The sequence below is a fragment of the Sminthopsis crassicaudata genome, chromosome 3, assembly GCF_048593235.1.
Source record: "Sminthopsis crassicaudata isolate SCR6 chromosome 3, ASM4859323v1, whole genome shotgun sequence".
Lineage (NCBI taxonomy): Eukaryota > Metazoa > Chordata > Mammalia > Dasyuromorphia > Dasyuridae > Sminthopsis > Sminthopsis crassicaudata.
In genome coordinates this window covers 222,960,140-222,984,767 of record NC_133619.1, presented here as the reverse complement: position 1 = coordinate 222,984,767, position 24,628 = coordinate 222,960,140, and the positions used below count along the sequence as shown (strand labels likewise).

Genomic DNA, 24,628 nt, shown 5'->3' with positions numbered 1-24,628 from the left:
AATTTACTTCTCACTCCAAAAGAAATATGGCTCATTTATTTTGGCTACAAATACTAAACAGATCAGGAAGAGCATCATGTTTACAGTTGTCATTTAAACAAGGGATCCCATGTATTGTAACCCCGGAAAGAAGTAAAAGAATCCTCTTGGTAGAGTAACAATAAGGAAGGAAGAGACAGACTGCAGCATGATGAGTTTCCACTGAGCCCTTCAAAAGAAAGGAGAGAAAACACAAGAATTAACAAAAGACTTAATTCACAAAGTAAGTTTATCATATTCCAAAAGAGAACCATTCTGACCATTATGACTAGGAAGTAATAGTTACTCCCAAGGAAACATGTCATGAAAATAAAAGACAAAGGACTTGGTTATTACTGCAAAGCCACAGAAATATCTGTCAACAAGACAGCCCAATAAGGTAAAGGATAAAGGAACTATATAAAATAAGAGAGAAGAAATGAGGAAAGGAGGGAAAGAATTATTATTGACAGTGATAATGTCTCAGCAGCTTTATGACTGCCCTCCTACTAGTCTCATTGGTAAGTTCTTTCTGGAACCACTTCCATTTGGGAGTCAGATCCCAGATTATCTATCCATAATTCTTCAGACTTAGCCATCATGTCACTAAGGAGATTGTTCCTTATCTCCTTCAGAAAAATGAAAACTACGGAGGATACATTCAAGAATTCATGGCTACAAAACCAAGCCAATGAGAGATACACAATGGATGTATTTTATTTGTGGATATGTGACCAATGATAAGATATAACTATCCATATCTCCCACATACCAAAAAGAGGATAGAATTCCACTATATAGGTTAAAAGACATATCAGGTAGGCTCAGGAAAATGAAGCATACAAGGAATAAGTCACCTACCCCAGGGGGGAAAAGGAAGATAGAATGTATCTTTATGTTATATAAGCCCCTCTTGAGGAGATTTTTGGGATTTTGACTAATGCGCCCATGTTGCAGTGCTCTACTACTTAAAGGGGAGCCATTAATATCTAAACCTGGTCAAAACTGCATAGAGTCACATAGAAGTTTTAAGACTCCTCCTAAAGTCTATAAAGTCTTTTTTTTGTGTGTGTGGGGGAATTTAAATCTCTTCATTATCTGGATTTCCTATCTTTCATGTTTTCTTAAACCTTCCATGAACTCTATGATCCAGCTTGCAGTTCCTCAAACATGACAGCCCATATTCTGTCTCCATCCTTAATGCCATGAAGGTTCTATTTCTCACCACTTACCTCTTTAAGTATTTATTTCCCTGACTTTCTTCAAGACTCAGCTAAAAGGCCACTTTCTTAAACCATTAATGCTTTCATTTTTCAGAGTAACTTCCACATGTTCTGTATATTTTTTATCTGTGCCTATTTATTTATATGTTTTCTCCCCCATTAATATAAGTCCCATTAGTATATGGGTTCCTTGAGGACAGGGACTATTTTTGCCATTCTTTGTTTCATCAGAGATTAGAACAGTGCCTGGCACATAATAAAATACTTTTTGACTGACCAATTGAAGGTACCTGCATGATACATCATAAGTATGACCAGCTGTATTACAGAGGGACTCCCAACTGTAGCTGCTATATTTCCTCCAAGTAGGGATAAATTTGCTAATGATAGGTCCTTGAATGATCCCATATCTTTGGGTAAAAATGGGGCTTAAGTTGATTTCCTAATTTTTTCCTCTAGTTTTCTTCTGCTGCTTCAGATCTTACTGATTTAACATTTCTATTTTTACTCATTCATTTCCTGAATAAATAAATGTTTATTTAAATAAATTAATTAATTAATCTCTTACCTGAAGACAGAAGGGTAGTAAAGCATAGTAATACCTTCTATGCAAAGAAGGATTGCCAGGCCCCATGCCATTATGTGGTAGAGCAGAATAGTACTATGAGGAAAATAAGAAAAAGAAACTTACATATACATGGAAATAATGTTATGACACTTCAAAAGAAATCAAAGGTCAGAAAGAAATCAAAAGGACCATCTACAGATATTCATGGAGAAAAGAATTAATTTAAAACAAATTTGACCTAGCCCTGAGAAGCAGTATGGTCTTGAAGAAAAAAACCTGACTGAAAACTAGAGTTCAAGTCTCACTTCTGACACATACATTTTTACCCTGGATAAATCTTTTAACTTCTTAATGTCTTAGACAACTCTCTATGACTATAAATTGCAGAGCAGTTGTCATAATCATGATAGAGGAAATTTTTTCAGTGAAAGATTTTAATTTTAATTGCAATAAAAAAACCAACATAGCTCTACTTCCCTCAAAACACGTTTCTGTAAAACATTATAAATGTTAAGTCAGAAAAACAACTTATACTACAATACCAATATTATTAAAAATTTTTAAATTTTGCTTTCAGGCTTGATTTCATCCTCTGCTCCAACTACTGGCCTCCTTTAAGTCCCCCATGTTTCAGTGCTCTACTACTTAAAGGGGAACCATTAATATCTAAACCTGGTCAAAATTTCATAGAGTCACACAAAGGTTTTAAGGCTCCTCCTAAAGTCTATAAAGTCTTTGTTTTTTTGGGGGGGTTTTTTGGCTTCTTTTAAGTCCCAACTATAATCTCATCTTTGATAGCAAGGCTTCTTGAACTTTTTCCACTCACAAGCTCTTTTTTGTTCGAGAAATTTTTAGTCAACCCTAGGTAGATATATAAATAGTACACAAACCAAAGTCATAAAGAAATTTATTTTAAAACAAATCTTTGGTATATATAAAATTTTACAATTTATTAAAGATGAAAACAAATTTACCTACTAATGAGATGGATATCTGGTTGTTTATTTTTACCCAAAGAATTAAATCTTGGCAGAATATTTGATACTTCAGGTATAGAGCATTCAGAAACCTTTTACTGCTGCCAAATTTTGTATGACTCCCACCTTCAGTTACATGACTCCATACGGAGTAACAACCCACTGCTTAAAAAGCTTTGTTCTATAGGAAGTCTTCCTCTCTTCATTCTACTGTCTTCTTTTGGTTAATTATCTCCTATTTAAGCTGTTTGTAACTTGTTTTCCATATATTTGATTGCAAGTTGTCCCATGTAGAAAATGTGGTTAGAGATGTTGCTTGTGGGAGAGATGTGGGGATACCAACGTAACAAGACACCTATAAATACCTGTTATAACATACCTGTAAATAAGTACATGATAAAGAACACAACTTTTTTTTTTTGCCAATATATTTACTTATACCTACAGTTATTGAGAAATATGACCAAATAAGACATAAGGAAAGGGGAAATGAATGCAGATGGGAGATGTTATTATTATTTCTTTCATATTTCCACTCATGTGGAAGAATTAGGTACTCTGGATAGGTTGTAACCTCCATGATACCCAGTCAGTGGGGAATAAGGGAAGGGCTTTTCCTTCCAGAATAGAGAACATAGGACTCCCTTTCAGGATGTGCCTATTTCTAGGCAGCTGTTCTTTCAAGATCATGAATAAAAATATTTTCTGGGCTTCATCAGCAAGTCTACAGAGTTCCTATTAAGGAGTTTGTTTCATTCATCTCCTTAACCTTCCCTCCCACCCCCCTCAACACACACACACACACACACACACACACACACACACACACACACACACACACACACACAAAATCCCTCCATTAAATTGTATATACTTTGAGGGCAGGGACTATCTTTTGCTTCTTTGTTTTTTTAACCTCCAAACTTAACATAATGTCTAGTACCCGATATATGCTTAATAAATATTTATTGACTGATTATACATGTTTATTACATAGAATCCTTTTTTTCTTTTCCAATGGGGTAGAGAATAGAAGAGAAAAGTAATAATTTCTGTTACTTAAAAAAAAATGACAGGGTTGCTATAGGTATGGAATTCTACTTTTAGATGAGGTCACTATTTTTAATCTTATTAGCAGCACTATTTTTTTCTTTCATATTTCCACATTTGTCATTCTGCACAAGAAAAATCAGATCAAAAGGGAAAAAATGAGAAAGAAAAAACAAGCAAACAACAACCACCATCAAAAAGATGAAAATGTTATGTTCTGAGCAGCATCACTTCCTTATCAGAGACCTCACAACAAACAAGAAGGTGAGAGAAATGAAGGGCAAGAACTACAGAACTGTAGCTTAAGGGAATGATAAAGTCAATGAAGGGTTAGAAAGGAAATAATTAAAGGGTCAATCTCTTAGAGGGGAAATAAGAGAAATGATCAAGGGTACAAGTAAAAAGTTGGCTTGATAGAGAAGAATCATTCTTCATCAGAAATTGGAGTTGTTATCCTTCAATTCTCCAAAGGGATCAAAGTGACATTGATATGTTAGAATCCAGTTATGGTGTGTCTAACTGTGGCTTATCAGGCCACTATAAGCTTAGAATGCTCTACCACAGGTTGTGCACAAATAGATCATGTGAACATTTTGGGTGGAGATGTCTCTAAATGTGAACATCTCTCCTTTCTTTGGAGCTACTTCAATTCTATTGTGCTCATAGAGCACAGTGCCTCCTTTGATTCAAGCAGTCCATTGCTAGAGTCTCCCATGTTACACAATCTATTCCAATGTTCTTCAAAGAGACCTTGAGAGTATCATTGTTTCTCTTCATCTGACCACCATATGAGCACGTGCTTTGTGCGAGTTCTCCTTAAAATAGTCTTTTAGGCAAAATGGTGAGAAGGGGAAAAATATACAAAGGGTATTTGAGATATAGAGAAGATATAGAGAGGGAGCTCAAGATGAATTGGTCCTAATTTTCTCAATAACTTAATGAGGGGAGATCTTTTGTTGAGAGGTTGGGGTCAGGCAGTATCAGCAGCCTAGCGAAAAGAGAAAGCTTAGATCTACCACTGCTGGAAGTGGAACAATCAACTGAGGAGGAAAAAAAGGATTGCCTTACTGTAATGAATGTCCAGTTGAGGTTTGATGAGGGGATATAGGATTAAAGAGCACAGGACAATGTAAGGTTGAGTACGGGTCAAGATTAGAAAGCCAAAGCTTCAGAGGAGGCGTTTTAATGCTCCTAGAAAAGGCTGCTGACTTAAGCTAGTTCTTATTTTCTTCAATGATTTCTTGTTTTCACTCAACTATCTTTCCCCTAATATATAAACTGCAGTTTTATTCTTTCAATTACTAAACCCAATAACCTTGCCTCAGGCCACATTTTTTGCCCTGTCAGATTGTATTGATTATCAACCACCACTTGCTCCTAACTACTCTTTCCTCCCTAGGCTTCCAAGATTCTGGTTCCCTCATGGTTATACTCCCACCTTCTCAGTCCCCTTTCCTGAATTTTGGCTCCTTTTTTTTCTCCCTGTCCCACTAACTAAGGGTGGCTGTTTTTTTAGGTTTTGTTCTATGCCTTTGTTTTTTAGCTTTTTGTCAATTCTATCTTCAAAAATCTTTCATAACTATCTCATCTTCACACAACTGCTCACCTACTTGTCTTATCTTCTTTAGATTATTTCAATAACCTCCTAATTTCTCTTCATATCACCAATCTCCCTCTTGTCCAATTTAATCCATAGTAATTGATAAAACAGTACTGTCATAATTTCCCTGTGATTCCTACTCCCTTTCCAAATGATTCAGCTTACAAATTTTCTGAAACTCACAGCTTCTATTGGTAAAATCCTTGCCTTTCAAATGAATTCATAGATCCCACTGCTAGTGCAGTTTCATGGAATCATAAGAATTGATAATACTAAAGTACAGCTCTGACTCGGTCAACTTCTTACTCAAAAACACAAACTCCACAACCTGGTATTTAAAGCCTTTCACAATCTATGCACCTTGATATTCTCATTTCATTTTACTGCTTTTCACACATTCTTCTAATCAGGTGAATCTTCTAATTCTTGCCAAATTTAAAATTATAGCTCCCTCCTAATCTTGCCTTTGAATATCTAGAATGTAATCCTTCTTATCTCTATTTTGTAGAATTCCTTATTTCAAAGCAAACTCTACCTCCCATTTTATTTTGGAATTACTTTGAATTTTGAAATTACTCTTGAAATTAATTAATATAACTTTGCATGTCCTTTGTATGTACTTAGTTATAAACCCAGTTTATACTTTCTCCTCCTACCCTTATCAGAATGTAAATTTCTAGAGGGAAGAGACTATTTTTTTTTTTTTGTCACTGTATGTTTAATACCAAGAACAGTGTCTTGCAAATAGTAGATGCTTAATAAATTTGTTTTAAGTTTACTTGAATTCCTGATCACCAGTCTAGCACACTATCTGTTGTGCTATATTACCTCTTACTAGTGATATTAGAAAACAAATTTTTAAAAAGACCTCTCCGATTAAGCTTGGTTTATTCTCTATATGGGCCCTTGATGCTCTTCCTTAAGAAACCAAAGCTATTCTGCACCTCTAAAAACTCTAAAACCTGAGGAATAAAGTGGATGATCAAGATTTGACTGACAGTATGGCAATTAATTCACTTGGGCCACAGTATTTGTACAGGTAATAATGAGATTTCTCAATGTTTAGGACTAATCAGGAGCTAGTTTTCTCTTTTGTTATTCAATATCCTATTCTTATCTTTGTATCTTTGGGATTTTAGCAAAGTGATAAGCACACTGGGTATTTAATAAATGGTTATTAATTGATTAGTTACTACTTAAAGAAATTATTAATAGTTTTAAGTTATTTGCTGTCCAACACTTCCATTTCCCATCCTACTTTTTCAAAGTTAAGTGAGCATAGAGCCCAATGTAACTTCTGTGTTCATAAATGAATGTTGAAGACTCAAGCATACTCAGAACTTAGTAGAGTTTTTTTTAGGTTATAGTTTCTTTTCCCCACATTAAAACCTAGAAATTCTGTCTAGGCTTCTATCACACCTCCTGGCAGGGGGCCTAGATTCCAGCAAAGATTCTTCTGGAAAATATTAAATACTCCACCTAATCAGAGCTTTAAAATTCTTATAAGCTCCAACTAAAACTTAAACAGGGTGTATTAATGGAAAAATCAAAGTTTTCACATTGAAAGGATAGCGTAGCATTTAAATGAAAGGGAAAAAAAACAAAAAACAAAAAAACAAAAGCAAGGGGGAAAAACCACACCCTAATGGAGATTAAACATTCTAATATTATTCAAACTTGTCTCCTCTTACTGATGGAATGCATAAATATGTTTTGTATCTTCACAATCCGTGGATACAAGCCATAGTTCTTCCCCCTCATTTATTTCACATATCTCTTTTTAGCATTCATGTTTGTTTCTTGAAGCTTTATAGAATTCCATCAAACTTATCTGCCAAGTTTTCTCTTGGAAGCTTTTTCCAGATAGTACTCTGCTTCTGGTTCTATGCTGTAGCTTCTATAGACCTTTCTGGTTGCTTCTGATACTTTATTATAAGTATACTTAAGAGAATTAAAATTTTCTTATGATTGGCAATTTTGTAGTTAACTTGGGAGAAGGCAAGAAGGAATCATTTCAAGATATTTTTCTGGAAAAGCCATTCTCTCAATGCTCTTTTAAATTGAAAATAAGTGAATATGTTAGTTCAGCTTCTTTATGCTCCAGAGTTGATGGGTTTTGTTGGAGGGTGGAGAAGGAAATAAAAAGTGTTTATCCTGAGTGAGCTAAATTAACTTTTGGTGGTCTTTTCATTTTGGTTCTTAATTTCTGGTTCAGAGGGTCAGAACTTCTGGTTCAGAAGCTAGAAATTTCAATAGGATGGAAAGGACACATTTTGTTCCTTTCTATTCCTGTTCCCAGAGACCAAGTTGATGAGGAGTTGACTAGGAAACTTATGCCAAGGTTATCCTCCTTTCCTTAGGAGACTTCCCAGACTCTTGCCAACAGTTACCTTCTTTCTGACTCCCCATCAGCCACCAAGATGAAAATAGATGCAAACTTGATTTACCAAAACCCAGTAGAACATTTTTCCTATAATTTTCTCTTCTGTAGATTCAATTATTGTAACATCTCATCCTACTTTAGAATTACTATGACCACATCTATGTCATTTTTGTTTAATATTGAACATCCAATTTTTTCTCTTTTTTGTGAGTGTGCAGATAATCAGTCCATCTGAAATATTCTTGCTTTTGTCCATTTAGTGAAGGACTCTTTAAAAAACTTAGTACCGTTGTTGATAACATGGTATTTAAAGATATATCACGTCTATATGCTGCTAAACGAGTACAATGCAGACTGATAATGTTAATTTTGTCTTATTAAATTCAAACAAGTACCATTATGTAATTCACACTAAAAATGAATTTCACATTATTTGGATTCAAATTAATTTCAACCTTGCTATATTTTATAGATCCAGTACCAAACAAATTATCAAATAATTATTTCAAAGAATTAGGAAAAATTAATACAATCTATCTAGAGGAACAAAAGTTCAGAAATTCTCAAGGTCAAGAATAGAAAGAAGTGGAAAGAGAAAAAGCCTAAAGCTCTAGATCTCAAACTTTTTTTTTCTCATAAGAATAGTAATCACTAAAATGATCTCATCAATCCACAGATTAATTGCATAATAAATAGTAGCAAATGAATATACTAACAATTTTTAATAACTCCAAAGACTCCAAATGTCAGTCACAACTTACTCATTATCCAAAAATGCAAGGAAAACTGAAATGCAATTAGATAGATAGAAATTAGGTTTAGAATACATCTCATACTATATGCCACAATCAATTCCAAATGAACAAAGGATTTAGACATAAAAACTCAAATCATAAACCAGAAAATCAGGGAAAAGAACACCTATCTCAATTAGAAACAAAGCTAAGAGTTCTGGACCCAAACAAGAAATAAAATGGATTCACAGAAGTTAAAATAGACACTTCTTAAATATATAAGATTAAAGTTCAGAAACAAAATCAATGCAATAAGATTTAGAAAGGAAACAGTGACCTTGAGGGGGAAAAAAATCTTTTCTCTGATATTTAGAAATCAATATATTTAGGAAGCAAATCAATTTAGGGGCAGCCAGGTGGCATAGGTTATAAACTACTGGGCTTGGAATCAGGAAGTTTCCTCTTCATGAATTCAAATATGTTCTCAGAAACTTATTAGCTGTATGATCCTGGGCAAGTTACTCAATCCTATTTGTCTCAGTTTCATCAGTATCTTTTCTATGAAGAACTGGACATGACTGAAATCATTGAATAGCATATTTAGGAAACATGCAAACACATAACAAGAGCCATTTATCCGTTGAAAAATGATCAGTGACTGTCAACAGAAAGTTCTCAAAAGGGAAAAAAAAAAACTATCAACATCCATAAAATCTGCTTCAAATCACTAATAATAAAAGATTGATAATAACTCTTTTTTTGATGGCAAAATATTGGAAATTGGGGGAACCTATCAACTGAGGAATGGCTGGACAAGTTGTAGTACATGAATGTAATAGAATACTCTTATTGTGTAGTAAGAAATGATGAACATGGGACAGCTAGATGGTGTAATGGTTAGAGCACCAGCCCTAAAGTCAGGAGAATGAGTTCAGTCTGGCCTCAGACATTTAACACCTCCTAGCTATGAGACCCTGGGAAAGTCCCTTAATCCCAATTGCCTCAGCAAAAAAAAGAAAAAAAAGAAAAAAAAAAGAAAAAGAAAAGGAAAGAAAGAAAGAAAGAAAAGAAATGATGAGCAGATTTCAGAAAAACCTGGACTGTATGAACTGATGCAAAGTAAAATGAACAGAACCAAAAAAATATTGTACATAGTAACAGAACATAGTGTGACAATTTACTATCAATGACTTAACTCTTTTCAGTAATTTAATAATCTAAGACAATTACAAAGGACTCATGATGGAAAATATTATCCACATTTAGATAAAGAACTAATGGACTTTGAATGTAGATTGAAGTATACTTTTTTCACTTTTTTTTTTTTTTTCATGTTTTTCCCTTTTGGTTGATTTCTTCTTTCACAACAATGACTAATATGGAAATAAGTTTTATATGATTGTACATATAAAACTATATTAAATTGCTTAGGAAGAGAAGAGAGGAGAGAGAAAGAAAAAGAAAAAGTTGGAAATCAAAATTTTGTTAAAATGAATGCTAATTTTCAAATATCATTGATGTTTACTTGGTAATCATAGATACCAATGACAATATCTTATAGTGTTATTCATCTTGGACAGGTGATTTGAATTAATGAAGGATAGATATTTTCTTATGATCATTTTACCAATTTTTTAGCTATTTTTGTTATATCATTTCCTTTACAAAGGATCAGAAGCCAGAGAAGACAGTTGGGAACCAAGACTACAGAAAGCCTCTAAGAAAGCTAACGGGGCCACAGGAAAGGAAACAAGACTTGGAAAGAGACAATAAAGGATTTGGAGTTTAATACCTGGCTGTATTTGGGGCGATTACTGAACTGAAACTAAGGCTACCTCCAGAAGCCCCCCAAGAAACCTTCTCCCAGAAAACATTACATTTTAGAGAAGAATATTACATTTTGGCGCCCAACATGGTTTGATAAGACTTTTTCATGGTGCTTGGAATTAGAATCTTTGCTTGCCCTGTGTGTTGTTGTGCTGTTATTACTATGTTGTCCTGTAATATTAGGATGCTTTTCTAGATCTTTCTCCCCTCTCCTTTCAGAGGTTGTAGCTCAAGAAAGGATTTCTTATCTAAAAGAAAAAAGAGGGAATTGCTAGATATGGGACTCTGCACAAAGGGAGTACAGAGGCTACCTTGACATTTGGTGGACAATAAGTTTTCTGCCAAAATCTCTTATTTTCTTTTTGTTAAAAATTTGATTAACATTAATAATATGAACATTTCCATATACAATGAACAAAATATCAAAATTCTCTGTTTCCAACAAAACTCTATTTTTATCTTCTACTGAACCATCTCCTGTTCTTTTTTGTATATTTGTTTTATTGATGATTTTTTTTTCTTTTCTTCCTTTTTTGTTTTTTTTAAATTTTCTTTATTATTCACTAAATCCTCTGAACAAATTTTCTACCTCCATTCCAAATAAAAGATCTCTCTTGCAATAAATAAGAAGTGTCAGGAGAAAAAAAAAAAATCTACATGTTGACCATGTCTGAAAATGACATGTTTTGTATCTTTTAGTCCAACAGCAATCTTTCTAAACGATGAAAACATAAATCATCAGCACTCTGGAGTAGTAATTGATTATTTCATTATTCATAATTTTTTGAAAGCAAGATTAGAAATCTTTATTACTGTTACTATTAATTTTGGAATATAAAGACTACAAAAAAATAACATCAATTATATTTGTTTTATGATTTTTTAAATTTCAAAACAATGTATTTTCCTGATATCTCCCTTTTGAGACTAAAACATTGTTTAAGAAAGGATAATTGGTAATATGCTTTAATATCAAAAGTAATTTTTTAAAAAGTAGTATTGTATAGCATATAAAGGATTGTCTTTGGAGTCTAGAAAACTTGGGTTCAAGTACGATATTTGGCACACTATGTTATTGTGAAACTGAAAGTTTCATTCAGTCAGTTCTTTAAGACTGTTTCAGAGATGATGTCTATCTTCACTAATAGAGCTATTTTGAAACTAAGAAAACTAATAGAATTACTTGAAACTAATAAAATTATAAGTTCATTAAAAAAAGGAAGATGAGAAAAGAAGAAAGGAAAAAAAAGAAAATAAATTTTTTAAAAGGAAGAAATAAAAGAAGGAAAATGGAAAAGTAAAAGAAAGGAAAAATATAAGAAAAAGAAAAATGTAGTGATTTTATATTTTTATTCAAGTCTATACTCTAATATCTACTAGCTTTATGACAGTGGGAAGATCTTTTGATCTTTGAATGTTTCAAAGTCATTTTCAGTAAAATAGAAGGAATAATATGTGATTGAATCATATTTTGTAGACTTTACACACACAAATATGAATTAATTATTGTTTTTATCATTGTGTTCATTCTTGGCATAGCTGACATTCCAACAGCTAAGATGTTCCTTCTATAGATCAGATTCCTGAAATATTTTTGATTCCTTCAATGAAATATCACTGAACTGAAGTCATTATTCATAATTTTAATTTAAAATTTTAAGAGCTTTTCATGTGAGCTTAATAACACACTGAATTTCAGTCATCCAAACATCAGATGAAGTACTTTGTCTTATCCCCAGATTACTAGCAAATAGGCAATATGCCTACCACTAGACACTAAATTTTTGGCTATCACAACCCATTAAGAGAAGGTTACAACCTGTGTCCATAGAGGGATTATGAAACAAGCAACATAATCATCTATCAGAATGTACTGATAAATATCTATGTGGATCAATTGAAACATTATCAATATTTTAAGCACCTTAACTAAAATTTTAATTTGTAAACTTAAAGGGCTTGAAGTACTATTTTAGAATTAACATGTAAAAGCCTTTTGCATATTGCTTACACTCTCTCTCAATAGCAACAACAAAAAGTTTTAAATATGCTATCTGTTCTAAGGTCCATAAACATAGAATGGGAAAGTGCTCAGAGTGGCCTCTCTTTGGGTTAGATGGCTGTAACCCAAAATCTCATTTTGCAAATAAGAAAACCAAGCCTCAGAGATATTAAGGAATATTTAAGACTACCTATAACTTTTTTCCCAGGTTATTCTCCTAGGGAACATTGCATATGTTGTCAGATTTTTTTTTCAATCTATTAATCAATTTTTGTGATGATTTTTATTCCTTTTTTTAATTCCTTGGCCTAAGACAGAGATGGAGAACTTTTTTTTTTTTCCTGCCAAAAGCCATTTGGATATTTATAACATCATTCAAAGACCATAAAAAACTTATCAACTTAAAAAGATCAAGAGGTTATTGTACCTAGCTTTCATCATCACCTGCAATTGATTATGCAAATAATTCTGCAGGCCTTATGTGGCCAATAGGCCATAGACTCCCTATCCCTGTCCTAAGAGATGGCTCTCTGGGAAGAGAAAGAATACTAGGAGAAATATAAATGATGTTAAAAACAACAACAACAACAAAATCAATAAAAATCTGTTTTTAAAACTTTTATTATTGTAGTGGCAAGGAATGGAAATTGAGTGGATGCCCCTCAATTGGGATTGGCTGAATAAGTTATGATATATGAATGCAATAAAATATTATTGTTCTGTAAGAAACGTTGACCAGGTTTATTTCAGAAAATCCTGGAAAGACATGAACCAAACTGATTTGAAGTGAAGTAAGAAGAACCAAGAGAACATTGTACATAGTAACAATATTTTGTGATGATTAACTGTGATGGATTTGATTCTTTTCAACAATGAGGTGGCACAAGATAATTCCAATAGACTTATGATGTAAAACACCAATCACATCCAGATAGAGAATTATGAATATGGATCAAAGCATACTATTTTCACCATTTTTTGTAGTTCTTGTTTGTTTGCTTGGTGTTTTTTCTCCATCTTTCTCATATTTTTTCTCCCTTTTGATCAGATTTTTCTTGTGCATCATGATGAATATGGAAATATGTTTAGAATTGCACATGTTTAACCTATCAGGTTGCTTGCTGTCTTGGGAAGGAGGGAGGAAGGGAGAGAGGGAGGAAAAAACTGGAATGCAAAGTTTTGTAAAGGTATATTTTTACATGTATTTGGAAAAATAAAATACTATTAATTTTTTTTGGAAAAAAAACCTTTACGAGTTATTTATCCAGTTGTATACCATATTCTGGGCAATATGCATTTTTTCACTTTTTTTAAAAATCTAGTGTGGATGACTAGAATTATTGGTATGAATGACCCCGGATTTTATGGAAAAGGTAGGTTGACGGATGTAACATCAAAATTAATATAACTTGTCAATAGAGACATTTGGAAAATTTCATCCATGTAAGGAAATCTCCTTTTGTTTGTATGCTATTCTCTACATTTTGCATATTAGTGAAAACTTCAGCAGATATGTATTTATGGTAGGAGAAATATTTACCAGTTATCTTTTGACACTAGACATTTCCCACCTCCCCCTAAAATCTACTAAAACAGTCCTTAAGACTTACTTAGTTTAGGGAATGAAGACGTTGACTAGCCACAATTCTTGGTTACCCAAAAGCATAAAAGTTGCCTGCCCACGTGGAGTCAAGGCTCTTCAGACTGGGCAAATCATACTTTACTCTGCTAACCAGATATATTTTTATTGGATAGGAGGGTGGGGCCACATTCTTCAACATTCATCTTTTGGGGTAAAATTTTGAGTTTCAGGGGCAGCTAAGTGGCGCAGTGGATAGAGCACCAGCCTTGAATTCAGGAGGACCCGAGTTCAAATCTGATCTCAGACACTTAACACTTCCTAGCTGTGTGACCTTGGGCAAGTCACTTAACTCCAGCCTCAGGAGGGAAAAAAAAAAAAAATTTGAGTTTCAATTTTTTTTCCTTCCCTCTTTTCCTCCCTCCCTCCCCCAAGTCAGCAAGCAATCTGATATAGGCCTTATGTATACACTATCGTTTTTAAACATCTTAAATATCTTTTATGATATCTTTGGGATACACACCCAGTAATAAGTCATATTCTTATTGAGCATCTTCTTTATCCCATAGGTAAATAAACTTTTTGTTAACTGATGATCTAGAGGTGTCTTATTTTAATCTGGTTCTGAATCTAAAGCACTAGACTGTCATGAATCAGCCCATTGTACTGCCTTCATTTTAAAAGCATCATTGATACCAATACTCAATTGATCACAAAATTATTTCTGTCAAACCTATTCAATTTTTTTTTATTTAAATACAGGTGAGGTACTCTGCTTACACTGAGATAAAGACTGAATTTCATTTGTTGGCAACCTGCTGTTTGGAAATTAACAAACATTAATTGTATGATTGTAAAAGATATAGTCTGTCCCAGAAATCATCTAGAAAATTCCTATTCTCCTCCTAGTTCATCATTTTCTTCAACTTGGCATTAAAAATAGTCTATAAGGGAAAGGGACCCACATGTACAAAAATATTTGTGGTAGACCTTTTTGTAGTGGCTAGAAACTGGAAACTAAGTGGATACCTATCAATTGGAGAATGGTTGGGTAAATTATGGTATAGGAATGTTATGGAACATTATTATTCTGTAAGAATTGACCAGCAGGATGAATACAGAGAGGCTTGGAGAGACTTACATGAACTGATGCTGAGTAAAATGAGCAGGACCAGATCATTGTACACGGCTATAAGAAGATTATACATGATCATTTCTGATGGACATGACTCTCTTCAACAATGAGATGATTCAAATCAGTTGCAATTGTTCATTGATGAAGAAAGCCATCTATACCCAGAGAGAGAGTTCTATAAGAACTGAGTGTGGTTCACAACATAGCATTTTCACTCTTTTTGTTGTTGTTTGCTTGCATTTTATTTTGCTTCTTTTTTTTTAAAACTCTTTTGATTTAATTTTTCTTGTGCAACATAATTGAATAATTTTGTATGCAAATATTGGACTTAACATATATTTCTATCATGTTTAACATATATTGGACTACTCGCCATGTAGGGGAGGGAGTGGGGGGGAAATTGGAACACAAGGTTTTACAAGGGCTATTGTTGAAGAATTGTCCACATATGTTTTGAAAAATAAAAAGCTTTAATTAATTTAAAAAAATAAAGATACTCCATAATCAACCTCTATCATTTTAATCTTATTGTATATTAACTCCCCCCTTCATGTACTGTCTCTTTTGGTCAAACTATTTGGCTAGCTGTTCCCCAAACATGAAATTTTTATCTCTGTACCTTCCCACAAGTGATTCCCCCATATCTGGTATGTATTCCCTCAGCTCCACTTCATGGAATCTCTGGTTTCCATCAAAACACAGTTAAGTGCCACCTTCTACTTTAAGTATTTCCTGTTCTCTGTTGTTAATGCTCTCTTTCCCACCTAAGATTTTTTTTAAATTCTGAACTTACTTATATATGTATTGATTGTATCCACTCAGTAAAACCTAATCTCTTTTGGGCCAAAGGATATTAAGTTTTTATATTTGCTCCCAATTGGATTAACATAGTGTTTCCAAACTTAATGATTTTTTAAATGGAATTAAATGTGTATGTAAATCATTTTAAATAAAGATGTTACAGAGATATATAAGTAGACATATATGTAAAAATGAATAATTGTTTGTTGCTTTTCCAGGAAAAACTATTTGCTGTTCCTGATTTTTCCCATACTTTGAAATGGGTCCATCTCTGCTATTCTTCCATTGCCATAGGACATAAGAAAGAACTATATATACTGAGGGACTTTTTGTATTCATGTGTTCTTCTTCAGTCTTTTTAGTCATATCTGACACTTTGTGGCTCCATTTAGGATTTTCTTGGCAAAGATATTGGAGCAATTTGCCATTTCCTTCTTTAGCTCATTTTAGAAAGCAAGGCAAATAGAGTTAAGTGACTTGCCCAGGGTCACACAGATAGTTAATGGCTGACAGATTTGATTTCAGGAAGATGAATCTTCCTAATTCCCAGCCAAGTTGCCCCATTCATGGGTTACTATGGTCAAAAAACTTTCTAACCTCATTATCAATGTTCTATAGTGAGAAGTATAGTGAGACTGGTATACTGCCAAGCATTCCAACTCTGATACAAAGAGCACAACTCTGTTAAATTGGCCACATTATTCAAATGTAAATTTATGTTTGCTAAAAAAAAGTTATTTTATGGAGAACTCACACAGGGCAAATGCTCACAAGATTAAAAAAAAAAAAAAGTGATACAGGGACACTCTCAAGGTATCTCTTGAGAACTTTAGAATCGATTATATGAGCTGGGTGACATTGGCACAGGACTGCCCTTATCAGAGAAGGTGCTCTATAAGTAAAGCAGAATTGAATTAATCCAAAGCAAGTGCAACATGCATAAAATTAGAGAAGCTACCCCAAATGTTCACATGGACTATTTGTGTCTAACCTGTGGCAGAGCATTCTAAGCTCCTATTGGTCTGATCAGCCGTAATCAGCTATATTGTAATTCGACTCTAGGTAGTGCTGTCCTTCAAGAAGGACAAGAAGCAATCAAGTGAAAAGTCTTTAAATGTTAGGATTACAAGGTGATAACTCAGGTTGTCTAAACAATTCTCTAGCTCAGAATTCACACCTTTGGTTCAGGCCTTTGAAAGGAGTTTGCACCTTTGGACTTCTGGGGGGGAGTTTACATGTTTAAAGGAATTTGCACCTTTAAGAAGAGCAAATTCATTGGTTGAAGTATTTCCCACAAGCCCTTGGGTTCTCATGGGCCCATTCCCTTCGAGGATAAAAGAGGCAACATTGAGTCTGAAGTCAGTCTAGACTGGGATATAGACAAGACTGGGATATAGAGTTTGGATGGCAGTCTGGAAGGAGACAGTCTAGACTGGAAGAAGAACAAGACTTCCTGGGAGAACTTCTGGGAAGCTTGAGGAGATTCAGAGCCAGGATTCAGGAAGAAGAGGATTCGAGATTCTACCTTCGCTCTGACTGGAGGCTCCAGAAGCCTCCCAAGAAACCTGCTCACAGAGGAAAAGATTATACAGAAAAGAAACCTCCTCCCAGAGAAGGATTACAATTGAGAGACGATCAGAACATTACATTCAGCTATAGCAAGACTGGTCTTCAGATAGTATATTCTAAGGAAGCAGCTGAGCAGGATGCTTAGAACATCTCTCATCACTCTGGAGCAAACAAGGATTTTGGATCTAGTTCTACCCTCTCATTTTAGAGATGAAAAACTGAAGTCCATAAAGGTTTTGCCCAAATTCACACAGATAATGTGAATCAAAATTTGAATCTATATCTTTTGACTCTAGAGTTAATGCTTTTCTTGCTGTATCATATTGATTCAGTGCAGAAAGTTTGGAATACTAGGTTCAGAAGTTTCTACTCTATTCAATAGACAATGAGGAATCACTGCTTTGGGTATGACCTCCATTTTTTTTTTAAGAGGAGGAACCTTCAAGAAGTAAATAACTTGCTCATGCTCACATAATTATTAATAGCCCAAATTTAATGTTCTTTCCATTGCCAATTTTATATAAAGAGAGATAATATTGTATTTATTTTCAAAAGTATCCCTCTTTGAGTTACAGGCCACATGTTCTAGAAAAAAGACAGTATAGAATGAACAATATCAAAAAGATAGTATAATTAAGCAAGGGCAAGAAATAACTATTAATAAAAACTTGAAAATAAGACTTGTCTCAGAAAAGTCAATAAGTAATGAGAGAATCATTTTTTTTTTCAACTTAACTATGGTAACAATTCTTTCAATTCAGTGGTTTTGTAATATTAAGTCGTTAATCATTTATTTCCAATATTTAGAAGTTGTATTTTATCATTTTAAAAATAGTTTTAATGTTATATGTTATATATCAAATATATATCTTGTTGCTATTAATACATCAACTTCACCTTCTTTGTCTTCATCTTCTCTTGACTATAGTGTACAAAATGTAACTAAGCTTATTTTTTTTTTTATACTGAACAGTCAACAGGTATTTATTGACCACTCTTAGAAATCATTTGAGGTCTTAGATTCTCAGAGGCTTGTTGTAAGATTAAAAGCTGAAAGAGATCTTAAAGGTCAAACTTCCTCTTTTAATATACAATGTTACAGAGAATCATAAAAATTAAGTGACTTCCTCAAGATCACACAACTAATAAGTGAGAGTCAATATTTGAATGAAAGTCCCCAACTCTAAATTCACTTTCCTCTTATTTGTAACTGTTCCTTGTAATAAAGACATCTCAAAATAAGTTCATCTTTTTCAAAATGCTTCTCCAACAACAACAGTTAAATGAATTCTTGTGAGAAAATTCAGTTTGTCATTTATTTTCTCTATTAGTACCTTAATCCTGCAGATCTTCTTATCACCAAATAAGCATCTACAGCATAGCAAAACAACCACCAGAAACAGGCACTATATAACAGCTGGATCCACACCTACATTAGGGGGGGAAAAAGCATACATCAACTCGCCTGAAAACATTCACCGGATTTCCAGACCATCCATGAAATGAAACATTAGAAGTCCACTTCCTTTGACGTTATTAGTTCAACACATGAATGCATTCAGTTAGACATGTGGCTGTAGTTTTTGCAACGAAAGAAGGATAATCATCTTGTGATACATTGTTCCCTCTCCTCAACTAGATGTGTTTAAATAGCTTTGTTTCCTTTAACACTTTTACAGAGGGTGAATAAAATACATGGTGAAATGTGCTGTTTAAATTAGAGTAGAATCCCATAGGATTTTACAAATTGGACCTTGTTTTCTTCCATTTGATCAGTGGAGAAATGCTTCAGAAATGTACCTCAACTATGATGGAAAGGAACTGTTTGAAAAAACACCCACAGTAATATTTCCCTAATGTGAGATAAAATATTCATTCAGTTATAGCTGAAAAGAAGGGGCAGACAATGAAAGAGAAGGCAAGATAATCTTTTGTTGGGTGAAAAGTAATTTCCCTTTCTCTGTTAATCTTTTGAAGGAGGGGTCTGGACATGTCATTGGTTCAAAGAACTCCCAGTAAAGAAGTTCCCCTCACTGATGCATATCAGCAAGTCCTCTGTAACTTTTATGGTCTTAGTCAGTTGGCTGAATATAGAAGGTTGGGTAAATTACTCATGGTCACACAACCACGAACTTCAGGGGCATCACTTAATTTTCCTGCCTTCAAGATATCCATTAAACCATGCTCCGTCTTCTCAGAATACAATTCATTAACTGACAGCACAAAAACTTCGAGGCTCACTTTGTTTTATTTAGCACAAAAATTGTCATAATTTTTAAAACTCTGGATAAAAGTCCCTAGTATATCAGGTGCTGGCTTTCTCCACCAAGGAATTGATGACAGGACATAGATAAGAAATGAAGGCATGGAACGTTATATATACACTACTGGAGGAAATACCTACATGGATCACAAAACCATTGACATATTGAAATCTTAGGTCAAGATATTTTGATGATAATGAATGAATTGCATTTGGAGTGAAAATATCATTCTCTCCTGATCTTGTATTTTCTGTCACTTGTATAAACTGTATAAACTTGTGTATATTTGCACATGGGTGCACAAAAGTCTATGCATTTGAGTGGATGTGTGGGGGCAGGCAGTCAGAAAATAAAATAAAAGGTGGGAAGAGGGAATTGGAAGCAATGAGAGATATATGTAGATGAGACTTACCGCACTTCCTACACAGAAAGCAGCAGGCCACACATCTGTCCCATTCACCACTGAGATATTTCCAATGAAATCTGGAAATCCTAACCATACTGTAGACCTGAATATGATACCTAAAGGGAAGAATGAACTGACTTCTAAGTCTGTAATTCCAATTAAATTTGCATGCTTAGTGTAGCTACGTTTCAAGGTATATACAGAGAGAAAACAAGGACAAATACATATACTCACACACAAATAATAAATATTTCTGAATCTGATTAGAAGAACCTCAGTGCTTAGCTATAAAGGATCTTAAAGTATTTTAAAATAAAGGCAAAAAGCCATTTTTCTTCTCTCATTATTGAGTTGATTTGCTAAAAATTGATGCATTTTGACTCTTTTATTAAGCATTTCCCATAAAATATCTATTACAGAAAAAATATATCTTAAGTAATAAAAACTATTGCTTCATCTTTTAAATATAATCTCCTAAATTGATTACCTATAATTCTATATAAAATGATGACAATGTTGCCTTTTTAAGTGTTCCTTTTTAAATTTTTCTAAAATTTTGATTTCATTACTGTCTACAAACTGAGCATACTGACCTACTTCACTAGATATTATAATGTATTTACATTTGTATTTACAAATGTATTATTATGTAGCACTTAAATAGGTGATACAAATGAAAGATGGGTCACAAAATAACCAGTTAGTTGTTCCATTTTTTTTTTTAAAAAGGTGATACTTGGATACCCTCTTATTATCTAATAATTTCAAAAAATAATAAAAGTTTGATTTTTTTATTAGAATGTCATGTTCTGGCATGGTAAATGAAAAGTAACCTTTGGAATCAGGAAGCTGGAATTCCAATTCCCATTGGAATCACTTGGTTTAATTGACATTAGGCAAGTCTCTTGAAATCGCAGTGCCTCAAAACAACTTTCCATTAAAGAATCATTTTTAAGTAAGAATTTTAATGTACCTACTATGTGACAAGTACTATACTAGATTCTCAGGATATAAAAATGAAAATTAAGACATTTACAGTCTGTTGGAGAGATAGTGTGTATCTAAATACACATACATACAAATATATGCACATGTATATGTATGTACACAAAATCAGTATCAGATCATGGTAAGCACAGTAGGATAGAAATGGAAGGCACCAGCAGCTGGGAGATCAGAAAATATTTCATGTAAAAAGTGGTGCCTGAACTGAGTTTTTAAGAAAACCAGGGATACCTAAAGGTAATGGTTAAAAAAAATGCATTTCTATAATGGGGCATAGCTACTGTAAAAGTACCAAAAAGGGAAAAAGGACTATATGAATACTAAAGAAATACTAAATTGATAAGGTATATGGAGGAGAGTAATTTATAATAAAAAAGAAAGGTAAGTTGGAGTCAGGTTGTAAAGAACTTTAAATAATATAGAGGATTGTGTATTTGATCCTAAAGGTAAAATAGGATGCTACTGGAGTTTAATGAGCAAGGAAGTGATACAGCTAAGCCTGTGCTTTAAGAAGATAACTTTGGGAACTGGGTGGAAACTTAATTGGAGAGAACCTAGAGATGGGAAGATAAATTAAGAAGATATTGCAGTACTTTAGGCTGGAGGTGATGAAAGCCTGAACTAAGATGATAAATGAGAGAACTAATTATTAAATAATAAATTATTGGGGAGACCTAGGATCTTTTGGCTCATAAGAGAATGCCAAATGATCCACATTTTATTAATTATTTGTTAGCATAATTAATAAAATGATTAATAACCTGAAACTGTCTCATGAATTTTTTATATGTCACATGGCTCTGAGCAGTGAATAGGGATCAGATGTAAGCGATGCTGTAGTAGCTGTGAAAATGGCAACTGATTTGATTTGTACGCTGATGTTATGGTCTCACCTTTAACCTTGTCACCTCCCACAATTGATCCATTTCCATGATCAAGAATTCTGAATATAACACTATATTATTCCACCTCTTCTTCTGCTTGTTTTTTGCTTTACCAAGATTTTGTTAACGGTCAGTGCTCTCCCAGGCTCTTAACCCCTAAATAAAGGTTTCTTTTTACCCATCCAAATGCTGAACCTATAATAAATCAGTACAACTTGATATAATGTCATATTTTCAAATCCCTTTTTAGGGATGGTAAGATCAAGAATGTAACCATTCTTGATTATGCAGAGGATTGTCATGGAAATTAAGGAAATTGAGGGACTAGGAGTTTAAAGTATTAGAAGGAACCTAAATTTGTCTTTATTATTTATTAAAATCTCCTAATACAAAAGGCAATAAGGTGCCACAATAAGGTGAAGCAGGTCCTGAACTGCTTGGAATAAAAAGGACAATAAATTTACAACCAGTAGACAAATTTATCAGGATCTAGATTATATGATAAATTAAGAGAGGGAGACGCAAAAGAAGGAAAAATTGCTGAGTGATGGAAAGAAGATGCAAATGGAAATAGGGAATAAGGAGTGTACTGACCCCTCTTGCGATACCATAATGTCAGGGAATGTGAGAGAACAGGTGACTAGACAAAATAGGGTTCTAAATGACAGAGCAAGACAAGTGCAGATCTACCATTGGTGCATAAACCCAGAACAACAAAAACTTTTTACAACAGGATACTACAACCTTCCATTTCTGCAGTGCTTTGTGCTTTTAGTTAAAAGGTAGATAATGAGACACATTTTCTCACTGACATAACAAATTGAAGACATAGGTGTCATTTTCCTCATTTTACATATGAAAAACTCAGAGGATGTCATTTTTCTATAATTAACAGGAGTTTCCTGACTCACAGTGTAGTGGGTTTTCTACTAGGTTATGGTAACATGATTATCTTTATTTCTTAGGGCTAAAAGAACATGAAAATTCTATTTAACTCTTAGATTTTTTTATTTTTAATTTTTATTGATAGCTTTTATTTTTATATTACCTTCATTCTAAAGGAATCCCTCCTTTTCCCACCTAAATTATTCCTTGTAACAAAGACTAAAGAAAAAAAAATGAATTAAAACCTGTTCAGCAAAACTATCCAATACATCAATTCAATCTGCAGTGCATGCAATGTTCCAAACTGCAAAATAAGAGAGAAAGGTGGATTTTCTTATCTCCTCTTCTGAGAAAATCTGAACATAATTTTTTTTTTTTATTTTGGAATTAAGGAGACAAAAACTCATATGAAACTAAGTGATTCTTCTAAAGTTATAAAGAAAAATTACAATGAAAAAAATGAAGTTTAATGAATTCTGTCCATCAAACTGAAAAAAATCAAACATTTCATCCCAAATATATGTGACTACTCTCTCTCCTTGTTGGACCTCAGGGTTTTTTTGTCCTAATCAAGCCTCCTAGAATTTTAAAATGACATTTCTGAAGCCTAAAATAACAGAATCAATAGGGAGAGCTATAGGGCACAGCTACTGCTCCACTTAACTTCCCAGAGGTTGGCAATTTCCCCTTCAATGGAGCAGAAGGCAAGCCAAACATTCTAATGCCTTCTCCTTTCAACAGAAAGCATTTGCTTACAACCTCCGATTTTAGGCATGATCAGCAACACCTGGTTCATAATTCAGCAATTATGTCAATTCAATTCAGCAAGCAGTCATTAAGGGTGTACTAAGGGCTAAACATTTATAAATCTTACTATAAATCACATTTCCATTATTAGAACAATAACTTGAAAATAAATTCAAACCATGCTGATCTTGCATCCCTGTATTGATTGTCCAAGCCAAAGAAATTTTTTAAAATTAAGAATTACTCTCCTCTTTCTGGCCCAGAGTTAGGTGGGGAAGAAAGAACTCTTACCTTTCTCCATTTCATCCTGACTGACTGAAAAGCATCCTTCAGATTGTGCTGTGAGATTACCCCTAAAAGTAAATTCCCTCAAATTCTTAAGATCAGGTGATGAATCCCACAGGCCCCCTCTTTACCTAGGCAGCCCAAGAGATCACAGGCAGAGATGAAGAGCAGGATGGTGGCAGAGGAAGTGTGGGGGAGCTTCTTGGGTCCTTGGCTCTTCTTGGGAAGGAGCTGTAAGATGCTGAGCAGTAAGTTGAAGGAGGCGCTCCCAAGGCACACCCCATTAAATATCTGGGGCTGGAAAGCCAGCACCAACTGTGTAGCTGCATCCCGGTTTGGGCAACAGAAGGTCTCCAGTCTAGGAGAGGCCATAGCTTGTGTTATAAACAGAGATCCGAAGCAGAGCCTGTTTAACCCAGAACTGGGGAGGTCTCCTTATCCCCTGCAGATCCCTGGCCTCTGGGATTAGATCATGTGCTGTGGCTGGGCAAGAAGAGATCATGTGGGTGGCTGCAGTTTAGACTAAAGCCCCCCGGGAGCTGACTAGAAAGTCTCTCTCAGAAACTTCCTTTAAAGAAGATGGTCTCTAGTCACATGAAATTTCTTTTCTCTGCACATTTTTGAAAAGACACGCATCTCTGCAAAATTTCTGATAAAAAGTGATCCTAAGAGGCATAGTAAATGGA

The 24,628-nt window shown here is 33.9% G+C and overlaps 1 protein-coding gene across 1 annotated transcript in view; it reads right to left on the bottom strand.

Annotated features, from left to right (window-relative positions):
- Nucleotides 1-24,424, bottom strand: part of GPR143 (G protein-coupled receptor 143) — a 59,170-nt gene extending 34,746 nt beyond the window's left edge. The window contains exons 1-4 of the mRNA XM_074297311.1: nt 24,074-24,424; nt 20,143-20,252; nt 18,801-18,895; nt 1,810-1,902 (exon numbers count right to left, since the gene is read on the bottom strand). Coding sequence (XP_074153412.1) covers nt 1,810-1,902; nt 18,801-18,895; nt 20,143-20,252; nt 24,074-24,314 — 539 coding nt within the window. The 5' untranslated portion in view covers nt 24,315-24,424. The remainder of the gene's footprint in view (nt 1-1,809; nt 1,903-18,800; nt 18,896-20,142; nt 20,253-24,073) is intronic.
- Nucleotides 24,425-24,628: the final 204 nt, after the last annotated feature.